The sequence below is a fragment of the Salmo trutta genome, chromosome 6 (genome assembly GCF_901001165.1).
Source record: "Salmo trutta chromosome 6, fSalTru1.1, whole genome shotgun sequence".
Taxonomy (NCBI): Eukaryota; Metazoa; Chordata; class Actinopteri; order Salmoniformes; family Salmonidae; genus Salmo; species Salmo trutta.
The window spans coordinates 44,324,279-44,348,807 of record NC_042962.1 but is presented as its reverse complement, the minus strand read 5'-3'; the positions used below and the strand labels follow the sequence as shown (position 1 = coordinate 44,348,807).

General features: G+C 41.7%; 1 protein-coding gene across 3 annotated transcripts; it reads right to left on the bottom strand.

Moving 5' to 3' along the window:
* Nucleotides 1-1,803: 1,803 nt before the first annotated feature.
* LOC115195983 (glutaminase kidney isoform, mitochondrial) lies at nt 1,804-21,382 on the bottom strand. 3 transcript variants are annotated; one of them, XM_029756392.1, is made up of 17 exons: nt 20,919-21,382; nt 16,271-16,367; nt 15,710-15,828; nt 13,880-14,009; nt 13,675-13,754; nt 13,185-13,348; nt 12,086-12,144; nt 8,938-8,970; nt 8,635-8,693; nt 8,090-8,156; nt 7,913-7,963; nt 6,489-6,665; nt 6,004-6,135; nt 5,772-5,864; nt 5,498-5,559; nt 5,126-5,266; nt 1,804-4,034 (listed from the first exon to the last, which is right to left on the bottom strand). In XM_029756392.1, the coding sequence occupies exons 1-17, from the start codon at nt 21,239-21,241 to the stop codon at nt 3,878-3,880; spliced, it is 1,944 nt and encodes a 647-aa protein (XP_029612252.1). In that variant the 5' UTR covers nt 21,242-21,382; the 3' UTR covers nt 1,804-3,877. The 3 variants fall into 3 exon arrangements, with proteins under 3 accessions (XP_029612252.1, XP_029612254.1, XP_029612253.1); XM_029756394.1 differs by lacking the exons at nt 12,086-12,144; nt 13,185-13,348; nt 13,675-13,754; ... (2 more) ...; nt 16,271-16,367; nt 20,919-21,382 and adding exons at nt 9,910-9,959; nt 11,189-11,295 and having other exon boundaries at nt 3,850-4,034; XM_029756393.1 differs by lacking the exons at nt 12,086-12,144; nt 13,185-13,348; nt 13,675-13,754; ... (2 more) ...; nt 16,271-16,367; nt 20,919-21,382 and adding an exon at nt 9,910-11,295 and having other exon boundaries at nt 3,850-4,034.
* Between the last annotated feature and the right edge of the window lie 3,147 nt (nt 21,383-24,529).

Below are 24,529 nucleotides of genomic sequence, written 5' to 3'. Positions count from 1 at the left end.
TTGACCTCTGTGCAGGCTTTTGAAAATACATACGAACTACCTGATTTGGTGGCATTTACACTATTGAATTCGGCACAACCTAAAATTGTCACTTTGGAGTCCGTACTATATGCCATTGAAGAGATTCTTATGGCTTTCAAATTATCTCGCCCGCAGACTTCCTCTTCCAATGCGTACCCAGGCAGGGATGTTCCACGGAGGGCCTGTTCGATCTGACATAGAGCAAGTCTTATCTTAAGCCATTCTCTCATCCGCAACGCAGGAGAAAAACTCAGTTTTTGGTTGAAAATGGGTGTTGAGGCAGCCGTTTGTGAAAATCTTCAGCGTTGAATCGTCCGGTTGGAAAATGTAACCCATATGTCCGTCACTGATATCCACCCCACCATTAAAACAATCAGGGGCCTCACAAAGAATGGCTTCGATGGTTTTGCCATTGTGGACACAATACCACGATAATTGGCCATGTTTTATTTCTTTCTTCTTTAAAGTCTTCTGTGGTTTATCTCTCAAGGTTTCTTGTCGCTCGTAGTGTTCACAGCTCTTTACTTATACTGATCAATACCCCCCCCCCCGAAATTACTGTTTCATTGTAACGGTCGTCGTAGTAAATGGACCAAGGCGCAGCGGGTCGAGTGCTCATCTTACCTTTATTTGCGAACACTTAATAAGCAAAACAAGAAACGAACTAACAGTCTTGCAGGCTAAATACAGCAGTGCAAAGAACAACCTCCCACAATACCCAAAACAAACATACTCCTAATTATAGGACCTTCAATCAGAGGCAACGATAAACAGCTGCCTCCAATTGAAGGCCCCAATCCCAATACCTAAACATAGAAATAAACACCCTAGAATCGACATAGAAATATACAATATAGAACTAAACCAAAACCCCGGAATACATAAATCAAACGCCCCTCTACATAAACACACACTCAAAACCATATAAAACAAATACCCCCTGCCACGTCCTGTCCTAACTATAATAACAAATAACCCCTTTACTGGTCAGGACGTGACATTCATATACAAGAACCCTAAACAGCAGAGACATAAGCTCACTACAACATTGCCCTACTCTTTCGAATGTTAAAACACATTCCACAGTTCAACAAGGTCACTACACATCAATCACCAGGACAGGTTTAGTGCAAACACATGCTTTACCCTAAACAGAAGCACTATCAGGTTACATAAGCACTCACTCGATAGTGTGAGAACATCAAGACCGGATATACATAAATGGGCATAACCACGTGACACATAAAATAGGTCATCAATTACTTTGAACACAAACCGTCTAACATATTCTCTTTGAGGTTCACAAACTCATTCCGAGCTTGATGAAAACTCTCTGTAAAGGGTGTTCCCTTTCAGTCATTATGTACTGCTACACAAACAAGTCATATAAGCATGATTTACATGATTCATTATTAACGCTGGTTCCTGCATGTGACTGACGAGGCTTCTACCCTCAAAGCTGGGACCTTGAAACCCAGATCAATGTTCTGGGTGTACTGCCAATCGGTGTGAGGAGGTCACAGCCACATGCAATGAGCAAGATAGAGTGAGAGGAGACGCTGTGTACAATCTCTTCAGACAATACAATTCTCTCACACACAAGTTTTAAATATATGAAATGATAAACTGCCGCTGTAAATAAAATTACAGGAGGAATAATCATGTAGTACTCACTGTGCTGGAAACAATCCATACTTTGGTGTTAATTTGGTGATCATTTGTAACATTCATGCCATTCATGCCTATATTCAAGAATATAGAGTGGGAGTAAAGGGAGATATCCATATTTAAAGATATATCTTTATTTATTGTTTGATCATTGAAATAAATATTTCTCCATTGCCTGCAACACACAGCTGAAGCAGATATACTTGAATGAAAACAAACAAACGGATGACATCAGTATACACCTGTGGTACATTCAAAATAATTAGCTAATGTTGAAGATGACCTGCACCTACACAGGTGAACAACAAACACTCATACGCACGAGGCTTCTTGTGCAACAGGGACTGGGAAGACCAAGTCAAGTCAAATCCAATGAAAGCAACGCTGAACACTTGAGATGAGTTATTCAATAAAAATATATCCATTCATCAAATCACAAGTTGCCTTAGTACTTTTAGCACAATAGTGTAGGGCTTGAGATTTTTATGGCAATGTCCTCTGTCATTACCAGATTTGTAGTCGCTGTCCCTCCCATAGTCAATGACACAAACAAATACAGACTAGTTCTCACCAAACTAACCTGACTTTTCAAGTAAACCCTTGTGCTATTTTACACTTTTACACTCTAAACAGTTAAACAATCAATATGCGTATCTCTGCATAAAAAGTGCTCCATTAGTTGTGTGTAGGATTGTCTTAGTGTTCTGCTTTCATATAGGCCCATAAGGATAACTATTTTATCTCTACCCAAAAGAGGCATTTGGGTGAGTATGGCGAGATTTAAAGTCCACCTTTGTGGAGTTGTTCTGAACTAAAAACATTCGTTAAAGTGTAATGTACTGTCTATAACTGATGATAAAATCAATGTAAAAAAATATATCTGACAAATAATAAACTTGTGTGACAAATCATAATAGTAACACCATTGACACTGCTGTATCCATGAAGTGATAAATCAATGTTTCGAAGGGTTTTATGTTTTGCCCTAAAATTTGACTTAGCATAGGTGGGAAACCTGTCTGTAAAGAGCACATGGCTGCTGGTTGAATTGTATTGTATTGCTCCTGAGGTGGCTCGCGTGTGATATCCTCTCTTTTTTTAAGTCACCGACTAGACTTTATTATCAGGTGGAGCAAACGTACAGAAAAGCTTTGGCTGACACCTAAATAAATAACCCCCTTTCTACTCTAAATTAAAAGAAGATTATCGAACAATCAATTAAAAAAATATTTTTGGTTATTTTGGAGAAAAATATGCAAAAATGTCTAGCTATCGAATAGCAAACCAACAAAACCAAACTCATTCCAAATAATGCCATACTTTCAATTCATATGAAGCTCCTGGGCCTAAATAAAAAGACTGGAGGTCTTAAATCATAGATAACCTGTTCCCAGATCTGTCTGGCCTGAATAGCCAACTGTATAGCCAGTGTCATATACAGCACAAACAGATTTGCAACCAGTGTACCTAGATCTGTGAACATGTGGAACAGTTTATGTCATGCATTCTGCCTCATCAATAGAGACAAACTTAAGCCTAATGCACAGAGTGTGGACTTTACCCATTTCCTTCAAAAGCTGTGCCAGTGAGAGTCACTCGATTTCACTACAGATAAAATAGTATTTACACTGAATCCATCTACCTCTGATATTATATTAATTTCAGGGATATACACACACATTACATAAATGTACACGTTATCTTATGCATACGTACAGGTTTTACACACTGTTGTACATAAAGACAAATGTTTTGTGCACTTAAATGTGGAAAATACATTCCACATAGTGCCGTCACACACTGAGGGAGAGTTGCGCAGTGAGCAGTATGACATAATAAAGCGAAGCGAAAGAAAACAGCAACCCAAAAAACTAAAAACATCTGGGAAAAAGTCAAAGGTCAATATATATATATTTTTTTTAAACACATTGTCGTCTTTCAAATGACAGAAATACAATACTTTTATACAAAATCAACAAGACAGTATTATCAACAGTATACGTGACCTACCACTGACGTGACAAATGGACCACACACTTACAGTAAGTCTTCCAGATAGTTAATGGGGCCATAGAAATAGAATGACTGGAAAGAAACAAGCCTCTCAGATCGCGTGTATATATAATTTCAATGGGAACGTCCGTTCTAGTTATTTTATTTCTATGGATAGATAAGAGTATTAGTTGGCTCATAGTAGGCCGTCAATGTTCTTCTCCGCTATCTCCTTCTCTGTGTCCTCAGTGGCGCCCCCCGGTGGACTGTACTTGTTGTTGTAGTCCTGGAGCATGGTCACAACGTCGTGGTGTCCAAAGTGAACTGCCTCTTCCATCGGTGTGTTACCCCACCTTGATGGAACAGACAAGAGACATTGGAAACACTGCTCTTAAATGGACACGTTTTACATTAGCTGGGTTTCCATCCAATTGGCGACAGATTTTCACACAAATATTCTCAAATCTGCATAAATAATGTGTTTCCATGAAATGTACTTGTTGCAGATAAAAGGCTGTGCGTGGTGACAAAGTGGACATAAAAATGTCTTTTGCTGTTAAATTCCCATGTATCGAATAAACAAATACAAGTTCAACCGGTTTCCAACGCATTTTCAACTCTACTGATGGTTTTGTTAGTAAATATGTTGCGTTATATAGCCAATGTGCCCACTCTTTTTGCAGATACAGTGTGGGTATAGCCTACATGATGAGACTACTATGGACATAAAAAAAAAGCAAGATCATTTTTTTGTCAAATGGCAGCCAAGCACCGATCATCATGTCACCAGAATAAGACCCTGGATATTTATTGGAAAGGAGTATCAAATCAAATGTTATTTGTCACATGCGCTGAATACTGCAGGTGTAGACTTTACAGTGAAACGCTTACTTACAAGCCCTTAACCAACAATGCAATTTTAAGAAAAATACAAACAAATGTTTTATAATAAAGTACCAATAATTAAAGTGCAGCAGTAAAATAACAATAGCGAGGCTATATACAGGGGGTACCAGTACAGAGTCAATGCGCGGGGGCACCGGTTAGTCGAGGTAATTGAGGTAATATATACATGTAGGTCAAGCTTTTCACCATTCCCTTTTACCACCCTGTGAAGTTCATTATAACTTATTTCACCTGTAGCCTAATAAACTGCATGCTTTCCCAAGTCGTAACAGGAGGACCACACAACATATCCTTGTGTGACTCCAAGTTTCCCATCTTCTATTTGGTTTGTTGACATTTGGAAAGCTTACTGACAAATTTGCTGTTTTCATTCGGCCTGTCGTGACATTTCTTATCCAACATGTACTCTCATAAAAAAGTGGGATGGAAAACTGGTTACACTGGTTGAAAATATGTCTTCTTGTCCATTGGAGACGTTGGATCTTAGCTACATTGACAGACACTGGGTGGTCTTTGGGGCCACTGAATCTAAGCTCACCTATCTTTGGGAACAGGGTTGACCCTGCATGCCTCCAACAGGAACTTGACCACCTCCACATGTCCTTCTGCTGCAGCCACATGGAGGGCTGTCCTGGAGTCATAGTCCCTCTGCTCCATGTCCATGGAAGACAGAGCAAACCTGGACACATTCCACAGAAGGACAGTGATGAGTATAGTACAGCAGCCAAAATAGCACACACCACCTCTATTCCCCATGTAGACACACAGGGAAACCTTACTAGGTCTCTGTCTAACACCGGGACAGATTTGGAATTTACTCTCCAAAGATGTCAAAACATGACCTATTTCCTTTCATAGCTTATTTTCAAGGCCTTATTGGCCAACATGGAGATAATGCAGTGCTGTGTACCTCCTCAGTGCAGACACATCGCCAGTGTACGCAGCAAAGAGAAGATTGATGACCGACTTCACCTGAAAGACAACAGAGAGGCAGTCAGTTTGCACGTCAACCACTTTCCTTTAGCACTATCAGTATCTTCCAGTGGATGGCACTGTTGCTTTAAAAAAAAACACTCAGTCCAACGACAGCCTTTTCAAGGGAATACATCGACTACATGTACATGGAGGCACCTTGGTGAACGTAGGGAAGTAGAAAAAGAGAGGAGAAGGAGCGAGAGGCTCACCCTCTGGTCTCCGCCCTCCCTGCGAGGATCCAGCTTCTTGACAAAGTGCTTCAGGTTGTCGTAGTTGTGGAAGTTGCAAAGGGACACCAGATCCTGGAACAGAGCAATCCCTGTCAGGCTTTCTGCTGCTTTTCTAATCAATCAATCAATCAATCAATCAATCAATCAATCAATCAATCAATTAGATCACTGACAGAGCGACAACAGAGTGAAAACTGTCAGTTTCTCGTACCGTGCAGAACTGGATTCCTCGTACACTGTTACCCAGCTTGTCCAGTGGCGGGGACCAGCACATGATACCCATGACGTTGGGCACCACCAGCAAGATGCCCCCTGCCACGCCTGACTTAGCTGGAAGTCCAACCTGCCAGACAGCATAGAGGAAGAGGTTAACAGGGAGTGCAGACAACAGTGTCAAAACATTACAGCAATAAATGAACAGCAGTGGATGGACAAAACATCATGGAGTTGGAAGACTTAATGCAGTGTAATGTGTAATGCTTAAACAGTGGCAGATTGGAGACACAGTGGGAACAACGACAAAGAGCAGTAGGCCAAAGAGACAGTAGGAAACAATGCTAAACTAGGGGGGGGTCTAGGAAAATAAGGGGACTAGAAATGAGAATTGTAACTCAAATCTGGTGCAAAGTCTGTTGTACATGGTCCCTGTCAAATCAACAAATACAAGTATTGAAGGAAGGAACTTGGGAGACTCACGTGGAACGCAAACTGTCCCGAGAAGTCGTACATGCCGCACGAGTGCATGAGGCTCAGGGTGTTCCGTACCGCCTCCGGGCCCAGCACGCGCTCGCCTGTGATTGGACAGAAGCCGCCGTTGGCCAGGGTGGCCGCCATGACGCTAGCACTTTCACAGGTCACCTCGATGGAGCACAGCTAGAGTAGAATAGAAAACTGTTAATATACCATTGGGAATAACAGCTGACAGAGAGAGAAAAACACAAACAGGATGTTTCTCCACTAAGCCCATTGAAATGATACAGCTTCAAACTTGAACCATGTTCAGAAAAAAAATGCTCACTCGATTCCCACACCAATTCACCATATATACATACACTGTCATCACAACCAGTGTGTCTATGTATACAGATGACTCAACACTATACTCGTCAGCTACTAAAGCGAGTGTAATCACTGCAACACTTAACAAAGAGCTGCAGTTAGTTTCAGAATGGGCTGCAAGGAATAAGTTAGACCTAAATATTTCAAAAACTATAAGCTTTGTATTTGGGACAAATCATTCACTAAACCCTAAATCTTGTAACGAATAATGTGGAAACTGAGAAAGTTGAGGTGACTAAACTGCTTGGAGTTACCCTGGATTGTAAACTTTCATGGTCAAAACATGTTGATACGACATTAGCTAAGATGGGGAGAAGTCTGTCCATAATAAAGCCCTCCTCTGCCGTCTTAATAACATTATCAACAAGGCAGGTCCGACAGGCACCTGGACTACTTTTTAGTCGTGTGGTCAAGTGCCACAAATAGGGATTTAAGAAAATTACAATTGGCTCAGAACAGGGCAGCACGGCTGGCCTTTAAATGTACACAGAAAGCTAACATCAATAATATGCATGTAAACCTCTCATGGCTCAAAGTGGAGGAGAGATTGACTTCATCACTACTTGTTTTTGTAAGAAGTGTTGACAAGCTGAATGCACCGAGGTGTCTGTTTAAACTACTAGCGTACAGCTCTGACACCCATGCATACCCCACAAGACATGCCACCAGAGGTCTCTTCACAGTCCCCAAGTCCAGAACAGACTATGGGAGGCACACAGTAATACATAGAGCCATGACTACATGGAACTCTATTCCACATCAGGTAACTGATGCAAGCAGTAGAATCAGATTTAAAAAACGGATAAAAAGACACCTTATGGAACAGCAGGGTCTGTGAAGAGACACACACACAGGTACAGACCCGCATACGCACAAACACTGGCACACACATACATTATAATAATGTTGCATGGTGGTATTAGACATTTTGTATTGTACATATGTAGTGGTATAATAATGTTATATGATTACTGTTTTATCTTTTGCTTTATGTGTGATGTAAGTGCCTTAACGTGTTTGGACCCCAGGAAGAGTAGCTGCTGCCAAATACAAATACTCACCTGGAAGTAGAGGTCTAAAATGGAGGTCATGTCTGTCCCCTCTGGAAAGCACTAGAAAGAAACAACAGTGATTTGATTTGACAGTCAGACAATGCCTAGTAAAAATGTCTTCAGTGATCTAGGAAAGGTACATTTGATTGATGTAAAATGTGTGCGCTTGTTTCAGCTGTCGCCAACCTTCTTCTCCTTCAGGTAGTAGCCAATAGCAAAGTTCCGATCTCCAGACTCCCTCTCTGACTGGAATCTGGGTGCAGAGAGAGTTGTGTTGTTAGTTAACGGGAACATTCGGAGTTCTGTTTCAACTAAGTTAAATTCCAATTTGGTTCCAATTCTACGTGTTGTTGACATAGCCGCGGGAAGTCGTTTGGGGGTGGGGGCGGCGGTGCAACAACAACAAACAAAAAACCGCTGGCTATATCGGTCTGCTAACACAGGACTAGAAAAGGCCCAGTACACTACTTTTGTGAATTGTATGAATTCAGCACCCCTACTTCCCATATGGTTTTTGATGCAGTCCAGATCAAGATGTATCTCTATGGTCGTTGTTTTTGTGGTGTTATTCTAAAGCAGAATAAAGTACTGACCGAAACTGATAATCCTTCTAAAAATGCTCGTGATGAAAACAACCCTGATGAATAACTAAGGCATGGCACCTGGCCAATGGTGGTGAGCCAAGGTGCTGAACCAAACCACAACCCCAGGTCTTCGTCTTGACAACTCACGTGGCATTGCTGAAACCCACATACTCGTTTCCTGCCAGCTTGTTCATGAAGTTCATGACCTGCAATACAAAGTCCAACAGGTCACAAAGTGTACCCATCATAGCAAAGTGTACCCATCATAACAAAGTGTACCCATCATAACAAAGTGTACCCATCATAACAAAGTGTACCCATCATAACAAAGTGTACCCATCATAACAAAGTGTACCCATCATAACAAAGTGTACCCATCATAACAAAGACGATCATCTCAGTCAGCGCAGCGTCGGGCTAAACATAAAATAACTGGGTAACGTTACTTACATAATCAAATTTCTCAGCGTTGCTTGCCCCTTGCTAAAAGAGAAACAGACGATCACATAAGTATGAATGACTACATACTGTATATCAAATTACATTTACAGTATATTGCCTAGCTAGTGGGAATACCTTATGACAAATTTAAATTATTCCTAGATCAAATAACCAATATGATTGCAAAATCTAGCAATAATTATTATAAAAAAACAGTATGTAGCGTAAAGAAAATAAGTTTAGTCCTAATGGGCAAGTAGCTAGATGGAGATGAAGGAGATGAAATGAATCACTAATTTAAGAATCAAGGGTTTTCAAATGAGAAAATAATCTACCAAAAGACAATCAGCAAAAACAATGTGTAGGCCATTCTACCAGACTGTTATGGGGATGAAACGCACCACAGGTAAATGCAATTCCTTATATCTGCAATTCTGCATAGACAGGTATACGTGAAGTTAATCTGTAGTAGTGCAAGTAGCCTATGTACTGAAGGGGTGTCTGAGTGTCTGTTGAAAGTTAGTGATGTGATGTTTGCTAGTGTGTGGCTGATCCTGTGTGTTGTAGAAGGTTATGGATCTATATGTGCAGATTAATTAGTGATGTCCTCCCTTAATATTGTGGAACACACTGACTTCTGGGATATGTAGTGTAAGCTGAGGAGATGAGAGGAGGTACTACAGAAAGGAAACTTTATATTTAACTCTAATAATACAAATAGTGCAAATAAACCAGTTAAATACATTCAAACAATAAAACACAAATAATCGATCATCTAAAAACAAAATGGCATGTTTGTACTATCATGATTTTGAAAAGCATGTTTTTTTTGTTGCCTTTCTGTTTATTATCCAGGTTATAAGCAGTTTGTAAACCGTTTGTAAAATGCAGGTGACAAATAACAACTACTACAACTGTAGCTTATTATAACAAATCCAATATGTTGTTCAATAGGGAAAATAATTTAAGTAAAAAAATTACCAACGTCATTGACCTGTGGCAGTGGTCATAATTTCCCACAGATCTTAATGCTGTAAAATATGCAACAACAAATAAACCACAAACGAGGCTTCAAAAATACATTACAACGTTCCCATAGTTTAGTCCCCGATTTACCATACGGGAACCACATTTTGAGAGACAGATCTGGTCTATATTACTGAATACATTAGATTAGAATTAGAATGTGCGGGCATCCAATCAGTGGATTGATTATTGAGCTCACCATTAGCAACCTATACAGTGATTGGTTTAAGGTTATAATGAAGATTTAAGTAGAAAGATACCACATCATTACCCTGTCAAGTCAAATGACTGCCATCCAAATAACCAAATTACTAATAGGCTACAGATGTAGGATCTTACTTTTATCACTCACAGCAGGAAAAATGCAAACTTGGAGTGTATTAAAGGTTTAAAAAGGTGTCTAAGGTTCGTAATCTCCACTTTAAAATGTCAAGACTTGATTTGCCAGAACAAAAAATGTATCAACCCCTACAAAAAATGGCCATTAATTAAAATTCACATAATAATTCACATTTCCTGTCGCTGCAGGATTATTTTCCTGCTGTAGCAGACTGGCTCAAATGAAGATCCTACATCTGTATATCACTAGGTGTAATATTTTGTGTACTGTACTATGTACCATATTGAGTACATAGTGTACAGTCTGATACAAGTATCAATCAAATAAATTGTTAACACTAATTACTACAGAGTTGTTATTCCTTATAGGTGTTACTCCTATAAACTCTTAGACAGGACAATCATACGGCAGCTTTCCATCAGAGTTCAACCCCAAATCAAACCAGACAGAAAAACTCAAGGCTTCATGCAGTAACTTGGCTTGGCTGCGGTTGAGATTGAGGAGTAGCCAGGCCTCATCTATCTGGGTCCCTGTGCCATGTTAAGTGGAAATATGGAACAGAGTGCTAGTCTTGTTTTGAAGGTGGTAAACTAGTGCCCACAACTGTCTTCATCTAAGACAGACAGTTGTGCTGTTGAATTAGCCCCTGGAGCTATAGATATGGGCTTTGGCTACATACAGTAAGATAAAAAGTATCTGCAGTAGGTTGCAGCCACTAATTATTGGAGATGAAACCTCGTTTCTGCAGAGAAAGAAGAAAGAAAATCTAAAAGTAGTATTTCTCTCAATACAATGAAGGTGAAAGAGAAGTCAATTAACAGAGTTTGTATCCGAAGCTTAGTTCACGGTATGTGACTGTTGAAAGTTTAGTATGAAACAAACGTAGTTCCTCACGTCGATATGATAAATGGGCTGGTGCTGGGTTATGCAGTAACAACACTACAGAAGACTTATGCACGCGACGTACATGTATGTGTCACCTCTTGATTTTAGTCTTCAGCGAGGCACCTACAATGCGTTGGAGGTGAATGCGTTTTACCCTACAATATCTCATAATAAAACACACAGAGAATTGATTACAGTTTCAGCAGCAGAGGGTGCATTGCTCCCGTACAGTAAGCTATTTCTAACATCACTTCCTGACTAATAGCCAATAGCAAAGATGTTCTACTCCTCTCAGCCAATAGCCAGCCAGGTTAGCTTTGCCTCTGCCTGGTCAAAGACATGAGATTTAAGCGGGCGATGGACGCACAGAACACACCCACATATTGATCTTTCATTCATATACCAAAGCGGTTTTACCCATGATTAAATGTATGGCTTTATCTATATGGCTGGGCTGGTTAGACCAATCTGAGGCACGTTGTCTGACACGCTAGTGCTGTCTCACACAAAGTCAGCCTTGTGTGTACTGTACGGGCTATGTGCATAACTGAGAGGCAGGCAGCTCACTGATGCTTTCACCAAACAAATCCCCTTTCAGCAGGATGATCTACAGTCTTAACTTCTCCATATACAGTACAGTGCAAGCTGGTAATCTGGCTAAAACAATGAAGTGTTATTTACCCTCTCCCTGTTATTTCATGTATTTAAAATGTAATTCAATGCTACTTTGTCACTCCAGAGGTAACAAGGCACGTACAGAATTGACTGAATGTTTTATGTAGCCTAGTATTGGTACAACTACCCACTGTACTGAACAAAGGCACGGTTCGACATTTCTTTTTTGAACAAATGTTTCCCCCTCCAAAAAAAACATACGTTATGATCTGAATTTGAAATGTTATTTACCTTTAGGAGGGACGTGCACACAATGGCGCCGGCGTTAACCATAGGGTTATGTGGTTTATCTGTGGAAATCAGTGTATATTACATTACAACACGTTTACAAATGCAGTGGGCAGAGTATACGTTCGTACACAGCAAGGTTACATTTTCTTCACAATCACCACACACTGCTCAACACATTCAATGTTAGAGGCAAATATGCCCAAAGATCATGTAACGTTGATTTAACTTTGAATTTGAAGTGAGGAAATGAGCAGAATAACAAATCAGATGGATAATGAATGAATGCTGATGGCACCACAGCTGGCTTTTGTAGTCTAAAAGACCATACTAGTGATATTGAGGTACATAGCCATGAACTCGCAGCTCAGTACTAGCTGTACTGTAGGTCTCTTGTGTTATGCCACTTCCCCTTCCCTTCCCCTAAACCCTTTTAATCTTCTTATGCAATCACACACAAAAAAAAAAACAGGAAGAAACGACATTTCTACCACTGCTAGCAGTTTGCATAAACGGATTAGATAACATGACCAATGGGAGAGAGTGCGTCAAAGCCAAAACCGACCTGGGATTTACTGAAACCCTGTACTAAACCTGAGTCACAATCTACAGAGCTCAGATAGCATCATTTGCCAACCAACACAACAATCAGAGCAATGAGTTCTATGCAGCTGCACGAACACCTCTCATTAAGATTACATAACAGTACCATGGCAACAGACTGCACCACAGGCTGGATACCTTGCTTTGAATCACATGACAACCCACCCAGAGGGACTACATTCTCTCAATCAACCCGGACAACTGCATTGTCCAATGTATGTATACAAGATATAAATGATTCTATGAATGGACAAAATCTTTTCACAGGGTATGCTAGGTTTGAAGTAAAATAGGACCACCTGAGCAGCACTACATTGTAACTAACACCTCTGTTGTCAGTTCTGCGTCTGAAATGAACAGCCAAACAGCGAGCAGGGGGGCTCCAGACAAACTGGTGCTGCCTGCGACCATAGAATTACAGAATCTCATTCTGGAGCTCTGTAGGTTTTACGACACCAGCCATTCTAGTATTATATTTCTTTATACGTGTGACCCTCACCTTCCTCGTTGAGGAATAGTTTGTTGAAGCGCAGACCGCTGGGCTCTTTGCCGATGAAACGGTGCACATACTCTGTCCCGTGGTCGTTCACGGCGATGGCATACTTCAGAGGCTTTACACACGACTGCAGGCAGAACGGGACTTTGGTGTCACCCGCTGTGTGTCTAAAGAAGGGATAGGAGAAGGGGATGGAGAGAGAGAGAGAGAGAGAGAGGAAGGGATGGAGAGAGGGGATGAGTGGGGGGGAGGACCAGGAGATAAAGGCAATAAGCAAAGGAAAATGTAAACAATACGAATGAATGTCTCATTATGTAGGGTAACTAATTAGCTACTTTACAGTGTATGCCATTGTCACAATGCAGCTGTAAGCAGTTTGACAGGAACACTATACTGTACGTCCAAATGGAAAGTGTTCCATCTTAACTGTAGAAACACAAATGTAGGCTACTACATGTTCACTGCATGTTAAACATGATTATAGCTGTTGTACCTTTGTCCATCCACAGTGCATATGGACACGGCCCAGAGGTCCGGGCTGAACCTCGCCAGCTGGGGAATGTAGTCAGCCACCTACGCAACAAAACAGAAGGCAACATATCAACACTTACCATTCCCCATGGGCATTTAATCAGGAAATGATCATCACCACCATCACCATGCAGTCTCACTGACCCCGGGGCCTCTCCCTCACCCACCTGTCCCCCTCCCAGGTTTTTGGCATTCTCATAGAGCGCGTCGATTTCGGAGGCGAAGGACACAAAGTCGGGGATAACAAACTTCTTCCTGAAGGCCTGGGTGAGCAGCACGATGTTGCTCTGGACACACCTAGGCGAGAAAAGGAGACAGTGGAGTATATGTTAGGTACCAGAGTCTCCTTATGACTAGTGTAACACATGGAGGAGTCCTGTGTGCTTCAGTTGGAAGAGGATGGCACTAGCAATGCCAGGGTCACGGGTTCAATACCCGCTGGGGCCACCAATAAGAAACTCTATGCATGCAAGTCGCTTTGGATCAAAGCGTCTGCTAAATGGAATATATTATTACATTTGTTTTTGTACATATGATACAGGGAATAGATAACTGTGAGGAATTAGCTCATAGATTTGTATAAGATGTTATATGACATCAGATATCTATTTCCCCTGTCCTATCCCTGCTACTGTATAAAATCAGATATCTATTTACCCTGTCCTATCCCTGCTACTGTATAAAATCAGATATCTATTTACCCTGTCCTATCTCTGCTACTGTATGAAATCAGATATCTATTTACCCTGTCCTATCTCTGCTACTGTATGAAATCAGATATCTATTTACCCTGTCCTATCCCTGCTACTGTATAAAATCAGATATCAATTTACCCTGTCCTATCTCTGCTACTGTATGAAATCAGATATCTATTTACCCTGTCCTATCTCTGCTACTGTATGAAATCAGATATCTATTTACCCTGTCCTATCTCTGCTACTGTATGAAATCAGATATCTATTTACCCTGTCCTATCTCTGCTACTGTATAAAATCAGATATCTATTTACCCTGTCCTATCCCTGCTACTGTATAAAATCAGATATCTATTTACCCTGTCCTATCCCTGCTACTGTATAAAATCAGATATCTATTTACCCTGTCCTATCCCTGCTACTGTATAAAATCAGATATCTATTTACCCTGTCCTATCCCTGCTACTGTATAAAATCAGATATCTATTTACCCTGTCCTATCTCTGCTACTGTATGAAATCAGATATCTATTTACCCTGTCCTATCTCTGCTACTGTATAAAATCAGATATCTATTTACCCTGTCCTATCTCTGCTACTGTATGCGCCCACTGCTGTGTTTACTGTATAGGCTTCTCTTGCCTATAAATAGTTGCCTCTCAGATGGCTTCCAGTCAAAGCTACTGCAGCTCCTCCTAGCATGTTTGTGTAGCTCCTAGTGTGTTGTCTTATGATCTGTATCCTGCAGGGTGGCTTGCCTACAGAGTGGTTTCTCAAGCGGTCACTGGGCTATGTGTGCTATGTCACATGGTATGTCCTAGGGTTGTAAACAGGAACAATCTTTTTAAAGCAAATATCAGCTGATCTGGAAAGGACAGTTCTTGTGATCGTAGAGATGAGTCTCTTGACAAATTGCCATTCATTATTTTTGTAACAAGGATATTTTAAAATGAATGGGATTGATATGACCTTGACAATCTGAAAGGACTAGGCTATGACATGCTTCCTTATAAAGCCTGAACTATTATGAATAATTCATGACTTGAAATGCATTGAGCAAATACTTCTAAGGAACCTGAATAAGTTATGGCCTACATGAACTGTGTTCAAATAAAGGAGGCACACAAATGACTAAATGATGACCGGTGCTTGACATATCAAAAGACCACTAAAGCCTTCTATTCTAGGTCTAGAGTGGTCTGGAACTAACTTGTTATAGAACCCAGCTCTAGAACTTCTTGAAGAAGTCTAGATAAACATGACTTCTAGCGTCTGTTCCTCATCCCAGTTCTAGACTGTCTTACTTCTTGAAGAGGTGTCGGTCCAGGTTTCCGTCTGACGTGGTCTTCATGATGACTTTCAGGTTCTCCATACATTCCTTCAGCCGGGGGTCTCCGGTCCGGAGCCCTGTGGCTTTCAGCGCCTGCAAGAAAGCATGGCTCGTGTCAGGGGGCTGACGATTATCATGTTAATTACATGTTTACAACACATTTATTATGTCTGTCATGCTTATAAACAAGGTTAGAACTTGACAGTTTAATGGCATATTACGCTGTATTTCTTGAAGGATCCAATGTAAATGTCAAGACTAATAAGGCCTAATAAGGGAGATCAACATTTCACCATAGAAATAGAATGAATTCTAATCTAACAAGAATGTAATTCTATTAATGTCACCGCAAGCAAGGGGCCATACATGAGTGAGCTATTGCTTCCTGGTACAGCCAGAGTAGTAACAAGCCTTATATTCAGATATACAGTATAAGGCTGTGGCAGTAACCATGACACAGCAGGCACCATTGCCATACTACCATCCAACTGGCCCAACCATGTGGCTGCCTGCTTGGCTCTGGCCTGACACTCACTGTGGTGAATTTGTGAGCCGGGATTTTTTCAGCGCCCCCGGCGATGGTGTAGAAGAGCAGATCCTCCAGACTGGGCAGGATGCCTGCCTGCCTTCTCCTGACACACACACACACACACAGACACACACACACACACACACACACACACACACACACACACACACACACACACACACACACACACACACACACACACACACACACACACACACACACACACACACACACACACAGAGTGAGGAACGGTCAGGGTTCTCTAAAGGCAATGGGGAACAGCAGCAGGGGGCCGGGATTAACTAGCTATAATACTGTAGAGGAGAGGTGGTGAGTATTTTCACGTTACAGCCCCAGCTTTAAGGAAAGGGTTTGAACACTGCTTCCAAAACACCAGTCTGACAGTTCAAGGAGAGTTTAGAGAATTTATGATAGACAATATCTTGTTTGCATGGATCTTCAATCATAAATAAGGTAGACTTTGTTGGTTTTATGTCAATTTAAATACATGCATATCAATTACAAATTATAGTGTCAAGTTTGAGCTAATGCTCGGGGGCTTGAAGTGAGTCATTAGCCTATTTACTGACTGGTATTATGCATAGCAGCTCCAAATCCGTTCCACTCACTCTGGGAGAGGAGAGTTAGTACAGTATGTTGGAGGTAGATTGATAGGTGGAATACTGTAGTTAGGCCTAAACGAGGTGTATGTATTTCATCATGATCCACCATACACCAAATAGGATCTCTGAGGGAGGTGGGTGGGAGCTCAGGCTCAGTCAGTCCCGCAATGCATCATGGGACAGACAGGCAATAGAGCTATAGTAACCCAGCTCCGTAGCCTGCCCTAGCGATTAAGAAGACGTCACAACGTCTAAAAAGTGATAAAAGGACTTTGGTAGAGGTAGAGGGTCAAATCGCCTCATCAGCTACCCAGGAATGACTCAGACTCCGGACACTGCACTGTATCTTTCAGTTTGTTGTTGTTTAAAAGGATCTCTTCCAGTTTGGGGGTTGTTTAAGCCGTATTTGTTTGTTTGAGTCCTACTCTTAAATGACTATGATCCTTTATCATTTCCATGACAAATGGTTTGATAAGGCCTATTTGATTGTGGTCCTTGGTCCATTTCTTGAGTCATTTCTGGATGCCTGCCGGAGAGGAACGCTGGAACAAACAGGTCAGTGGGACGGCTGGGGAAGTCAAGCACGGTCGCTTGTAGAGGCTGAGGACACTTCGAGGTAGAGAATTGAAGAGAGAGCACTCAGCAGCCGCAAGGCTTAGCCTGGAAACACCACAGTACATCTACACGAGAATGAATGTATAAATTGAGACATATACTTACACACCAAGGCAAAGCAAGCGGATCAAACAAAAAAGGAGAGAAAATACGCAGAGTAAAGTGAGTGGCATTAGAACAAACTCAGTGACGTAGTGCATCATCATCATCATCATCATCATCATCATCATCAAGCAGATAGACCTACTGACAAGACACACAGATTCATGGACTAACACGTTCAATATTTAGGACGCATCCAACACTGCAGAACAACAGTGAAAACCATGGCATGGCAGAATTTGAAAAGAAGAATCATTATACCCTTCCAGCAAAGCACAGTGTAAAACAAAACATTAAACTGAGGACGTGTGTTGTGTTCCAAACAGCCCATATGGACATCACCCTCTCTTCATGTCTCCAAGCCCTTGACCTCACCCCAGGATAGTAGGAAGTCCAAACAGACAGGCTATTAGGAGGTGTGAAACATCTGGATTGGTGCTGATGATGCTCCGTTAATTAATTCTCACCCAGCCTTAGCTGGCCTCCCTCCCTCCCTCCCTTCCACTGCCTCGACCTGTATCTCCATGCAGCTTTGTGAGGTCAACTGTGTGCAGTATGTAGAGAGTGTGCCTCATCAGAAGCCCTGCACGGAGCCCGCCATATAGCCTAGCCCTCGGCCTCCAACAGCACGCTGCCTGCCCCACTTCTGGGGCTCTCCTGCAAAGAGAGCATGGTATCCCTGGCCATAGTTTCTGGAGACCAGAGGCTATGACTTGGTGTCACTGATCCTCGTTAATACTTGGGAAAGCTGCCAAGCCTTATACACTGGAGTTCAATTGAGTTCAATATGCAAAAACAAGGCAACGTGACTACTACAACTGTGACCAAATTAAATGAACAATATTTGCAAAATATAATTATTTAATTCATGTGTGGGATAGCCTGTAATTCTTGAGATGACAGTAATAACATGGTCATAGGCCTAAATGCTTGCAACTTCAAGGCAGAACTCTGGCGAATATGTTTGCGCCTGACACAAACATTAACCAACTTGATGGAGTCATCTTGGCTACCATTTTTATTCGACCCAATTTATCAGCCTGGTTTCACTACCTCCAAGATGTCACTGGTAAATTGGTCCGAAGTGCATTAATCATAATCTGTTGACAGGAGGGAACCACAAAACTCAATCTGAGTCAGGGCAGAGTCAGAAGGACTCAATCTCTATTCACCCACAATATGCTGCAGCTGCACAATGCACAATGCACAGCACGCTAACACAATGCAACCCAGGGCAAAACCAGAAAAGGAAAAACCTTTAAATTGACCAGACTGTGTGTTGATAATTCTGCTCTAGGCACAAAGCTATAGGCCTACCTTGGCTACCTTCCAGCAGAGGACCCATTTGGACTGACTAGGCCTAATGTTTGTGTTTCTGTGACTGAACCTAAGCTGACGGGGGATGTCGTTGTCGTCAATAATGTACTAAAGCTGGTTTGACACCAGCGAAAGCAAATTGACTATGGATAAAACAAGAAGGGTGCCTGCTAAGCTGTGGGCAATGAGGCATATCATTACCAGCATTTGTTTTCTGTGAAAAAGCAAATTGACTGGATGTGACAGAGAGAGCGTGCCTATTCCTGCCAGCATTAATAGCCTAGGCCGACTCTACACCTATCTGCAGTAAAATGCATGAGTAAACTCAGGAGTTCCTGACCCATTATCATGTGACTATTTTGTTTTTCTCATAAGAGGGACTCTCTGGGGCTACAGTATTACAGTTCGCTGCACCAGCTCTCCCAGGGTCAAAGAGTTATTGGTGACACTGATATGATGCTCAATTTAAATCCACCGACTTGGGCAATAGTAGCAATTCCCACGTGTGACAGCTGCACAAGGGGATGGGAAGGCTTTGGCAGCAGGGAATTGTTAGGCGAGTCATGTTTTTGCAGTGAGAAATTATGCAATAAACTGACATTACCCCAATCAGACTAGTTGGTATGGCCTAATGATTTCACATCTAAATTGGGTGTAAGATCCCTCCATTCCTAAGATCCCACCAAGCATATTAAAGCTAGGCCTAAATGCTAGGCAACTGATCCACTGTCAAAGAGACGGTCATCAGGATAATACACTGTAGCCTATGTGAAGCCACATCCATTATGATTACAAAATGGTAGCCCCCTAGATGACATCCAGCCCCATTCCCAAATCCCCAATGACTGTCACACTAGATCCAAAACACCATTCTACCCATTCTGATGCAGCAAGCACCATTCTGCCCAGTCTGCCGTGGCAGGATCTGAGACTGTCTCCATGGTAATAGACTTCCAGGATTCTGAAGTCTGCAAGATTGGCTGAGAGGAGATTTGATCAAATCATTTGCTCATAATGGTCATTCAATAGCCTACCCTTAACACAGGTCTTTTTAAATAGCAAAGTGGTCCCTGCCACCATGGACAGCACTAATATTGGACAGTTGCCTTTGGCAGAGGAGGGCAGTAAATAAATAGCCTACCTTATCAGCTGGCCTAACACGACGAGAACAAATACTCACTATCTGATAATATACTCATGATACGCCAACTCAAATGGAGATTTCCAATGTAGCGATGTGTCCAGAACATACAAGTTGTTGAAACACCCAACAATTGTTATTATCAAGCCATTGTTACCATGCTACATAGCCTGCAAGAAACTATAGAATGAGAGGCTGTTCAGTATTCAAGTACAATGACACTCATAACAGAGGGAACAGACGGAGAGAGCTTCCTCTAGAGTTGCAGCAAACAATAAAAACACAGCTTGATGACCGACCTCCAGGTGTCATTGATGGAAAAACGAAAACCCCTTTCTGATATAGGCTAAGGCCTGAAGGCGCGTACCTGGCTTTACAATTATTCATGGCAGATATGAACTGTTCTAAAGTCATGCTATTATAGGCTATTACTGTTATAATAATATTATAACGGTGCTGTTTCATAGACAATATCATTTCATAACATCCCAAAGGAATGCACAACCTTCTAAATGAATTGAATGCATAACCTGCGTGATGAATTTGATGAGGTGTGAGGCCTGCATGCATTCTCCTAGCTGTATCAACACCAAAAGCAACGACGCTGTATGAAGCCAGCACAGGTGTGCAGGACTGATGTAATATGGGTCTCTTTGACTCTTCAGTTCTGAAACTGTCAGGGCACACAGGTCAGGTTAACAACATCTCTAGACAAATAAGGACTGCATAATTTATTGCAGCTCATTAGAAACCAATCTAGCTTGCTAGACTCAGTCCAGAACGTAAAGAACCTCCCAACCGGTAAGTATAATTCCATAGTTTTAATCAGCTGTACCGGCTAGCTAACGGTACTCACTTTTCGGCAGCTGCCTCCTTGGTGGCGGTTTCATTGCTGGTGGCGGTGTCATTTTTGGTGTCCGTTGGCGGTGACGCCGAACCGTCATCGCTCTTGGTGGAGAGCTTCCGAGTTCCGTGGACGTTGGTAGTGTATGGCGTAGCTCTCCATCCAACCGCATGCTGGAGACACTTTACTTTGGGCACAGATCTGACATCTGTCCAGGCGCTGCTAAAGCAATACGCGACTGATGGTGATGTGTTCCTGGCTATACCTGTCAAAGGGCGCTTCAGGTTGGATTGAAACAACTTCTTGAGCACTACCGAAGACCGAAAATGTAGCATTTCAATCCTATCAAGCTAAATAGTGGAACGGTTTATAACTCAGCTAGCTAGAGATTGAATAAATATGAAGCAATAATATCCCAAATGCGTTGGGTCTTAGTCGTGAAGTATGGTCCAGTCAGGGAGTCACGATTCTTAAATGTTTTCTAGTGGACAAAAACATCTCATTCACGCCCAAATCTACTCCTATTGGCTCCTGTTAGCACGTAAATCATCCTCAGATTGGCTGGTCTTGTTGGCTGTCATTCATGCTAATTCGTGCGTCATGGCTTCAAATGTACCGCGTGAATGTGACCGAAGATTATGAATACATTGACAAGATACATGTCTCTCCACCGCCCTGGCAATGGGAGTCGTTGTCCACAAATTGGCATGGCTGGCTGTCTAGCTCCCGCCTATCCTTTCTTTGGAAAAACGCCACCTGCTGGAGGGAGACAGATTTTCCGGCGAGTTGGGCTCTCTCTTCCTCTTCCTCTCTGATGTGACAGAAATCTAATGCTGAGCAATTAGTGGTTTTTGATGTCTCTTTGGTTTTGGTTCGATAAAAAAAATCACGGTTTTAGATTATTTATTTTACATTAAAAACATTATGAAATAATGACATTACAATGATTAGAGATTTTTAATTGATTTCCAAAGGCAAAATATTGAACATTCAATTGTCAAAACATTGAAAATGTTCCATTGTCTCTGTCAGGTCCACATATAAAAATAAGAAATAGGAAATGACTATGAAGATTCTCTGAAGCAGGAAGTTCAAGGGAACATGCAAAGTTTCAAAACACTTAAACTAACCATCATCTAGTCATAACCTACAGTTGAAGTCGGAAGTTTAAATACACTTAGATTGGAGTCATTAAAACTCATTTTTCAACCACTCCACATATTTCTTGTTAACCAACTATAGTTTTGGCAAGTTGGTTAGGACATCTACTTTGTGTATGACACAAAGTAGATGTATTGGAGTGGCCATCACAAAGCTCTGACCTCAATCCTATATAAAATTTGTGGTCAGAACTGAAAAAGCGTGTGCGAGCAAGGCCTACAAACCTGACTCAGTTACACCAGCTGTCAGGAGGAATGGGCCAACTCAATTTATAACATTTTTGACATGCGTTTTTCTGGATTTTTTTTGTTGTTATTCTGTCTCTCACTGTTCAAATAAACCTACCATTAAAATTATAGACTGATCCTTTCTTTATCAGTGGGCAAACGTACAAAATCAGCAGGGGATCAAATACTTTCCCCCCCACTGTATGGAATCATGTTATAAGCAAAAAAGTGTTAAACAAATCTAAATATATTTGATATTTTTGACTGTTCAAAGTAACCATCCTTTGCAATTCTCTCAACCAGCTTCACTAGGTAGTCACCTGGAATGATTTTTCAACAGTCTTGAAAGAGTTCCCACATATGCTGAGAACTTGTTGGCTGCTTTTCATTCACTCTGGGGTCCAACTCACCCTAAACCATCTCAATTGGGTTGAGATTGGGTGATTGTGGAGGCCAGGTCATCTGATGCAGGACTCCATCACTTTCCTTCTTGGTCAAATAGCCCTTACACAGCCTAGAGGTGTGTTTTGGGTCATTGTCCTGTTGAAAGACAAATGATCCCACTAAGCGCAAACCACATGGGATGGCGCATCACTGCAGAACGCTGTGGTAGCCATGCTGGTTAAGTGTGCCTTGAATTCTAAATAAATCACCGACAAAGCAACCCCATACCATCACACCTCTTCCTCCATGTTTCACATTGGGAACCACAAATGAAGAGATCATCCGTTCACCTACTCTGCGTCTCACAAAATCTCAAATTTGGACTCATCAGACCAAAGGACAGATTTCCACCAGTCTAATGCCCATTGCTTGTGTTTCTTGGCCCAAGCAAGTCTCTTCTTATTGGTGTCCTTTAGCAGTGGTTTCTTTGCAGCAATTTGACAATGTAAGCCTGATTCACGCAGTCTCCTCTCAACAGTTGATGTTAAGATGTGTCTGTTACTTGAACTCTGTGAAGCATTTATTTGGGCTGCAATCTGAGGTGCAGTTAATTGCCGATACCCGAGGCTGGTAACTCTAATGAACTTATCCTCTGCAGCAGAGTTAACTCTGGGTCTTCCTTTCCTGTGGCGGTCCTCATGAGAGCCAGTTTAATCATAGAGCTTGATGGTTTCTGCAACTGCACGTGAAGAAACTTTCAAAGTTCTTGAAATGTTCCAGATTGACTGACCTTCATGTCTTAAAGCAGTGGTTCCCAAACATTTTATTATCCCGTACCCCTTCAAACATTAAACCTCCAGCTGCGTACCCTCTCTAGCACCAGGGTCAGCACACTCTCAAATGTTGTTTTTACCAATCACTGTAAGCCTGGGAAAACACTATACATTTATTAAACTTAAGAATGAGTGAGTTTGTCACAACCTGGCTCGTGGGATGTGACAAAGAGCTCTTATAGGACCACGGCACAAATAATAATGTTGCTCTTTATTTAGCCATGTTACATATAAAACCTTATTTGTTCATCAAAAATGGTGAATAACTCACCACAGGTTAATGAGAAGGGTGTGCTTGAAAGGATGCACATAACCCTGCAATGTTGGGTTGTATTGGAGAGTCCCAGTCTTAAATCATTTCCCACACACAGTCTGTGCCTGTATTTAGTTTTCATGTAGTGAGGGCCGAGAACCCACTCACATAGGTATGTGGTTGCAAAGGGCATCAGTGTCTTAACAGCTCAACTTGCCAAGGCAGGATACTCTGAGCGCAGCCCTACCCAGAAATCTGTCAGTGGCTTCTGATTAAATTTTCACAGATCCGCTTGTTGCAATTTCAATGAGGCTCTCTTGTTCAGAAATCGGTAAGTGGACTGGAGGCAGGGCATGAAAGGGATAATGAATCCAGTTGTTTGTATCGTCCGTTTCGGGAAAGTACCTGCGTAATTGCGAACCCAGCTCACTCAGGTGCTTCGCTATATCACATTTGACATTGTCCGTAAGCTTGAGTTCATTTGCACACAAAAAATCATAATGATGGAAAGACCTGTGTGTTGTCTTTGTTAATGCAGACTGAAAAGAGCACCAACTTCTTAATCATAGCCTCAATTTTGTCCAGCACATGGAATATAGTTGCAGAGAGACCCTGTAATCCTAGATTCAGATCAATCAAGTGAGAAAAAACATCACCCAGATAGGCCAGTCGTGTTAGAAACTCGTCATCATGCAAGTGGTCAGACAAGTGAAAATTATGGTCAGTAAAAAAAAGTTTAAGCTCGTCTCTCAATTAAAAAAAACG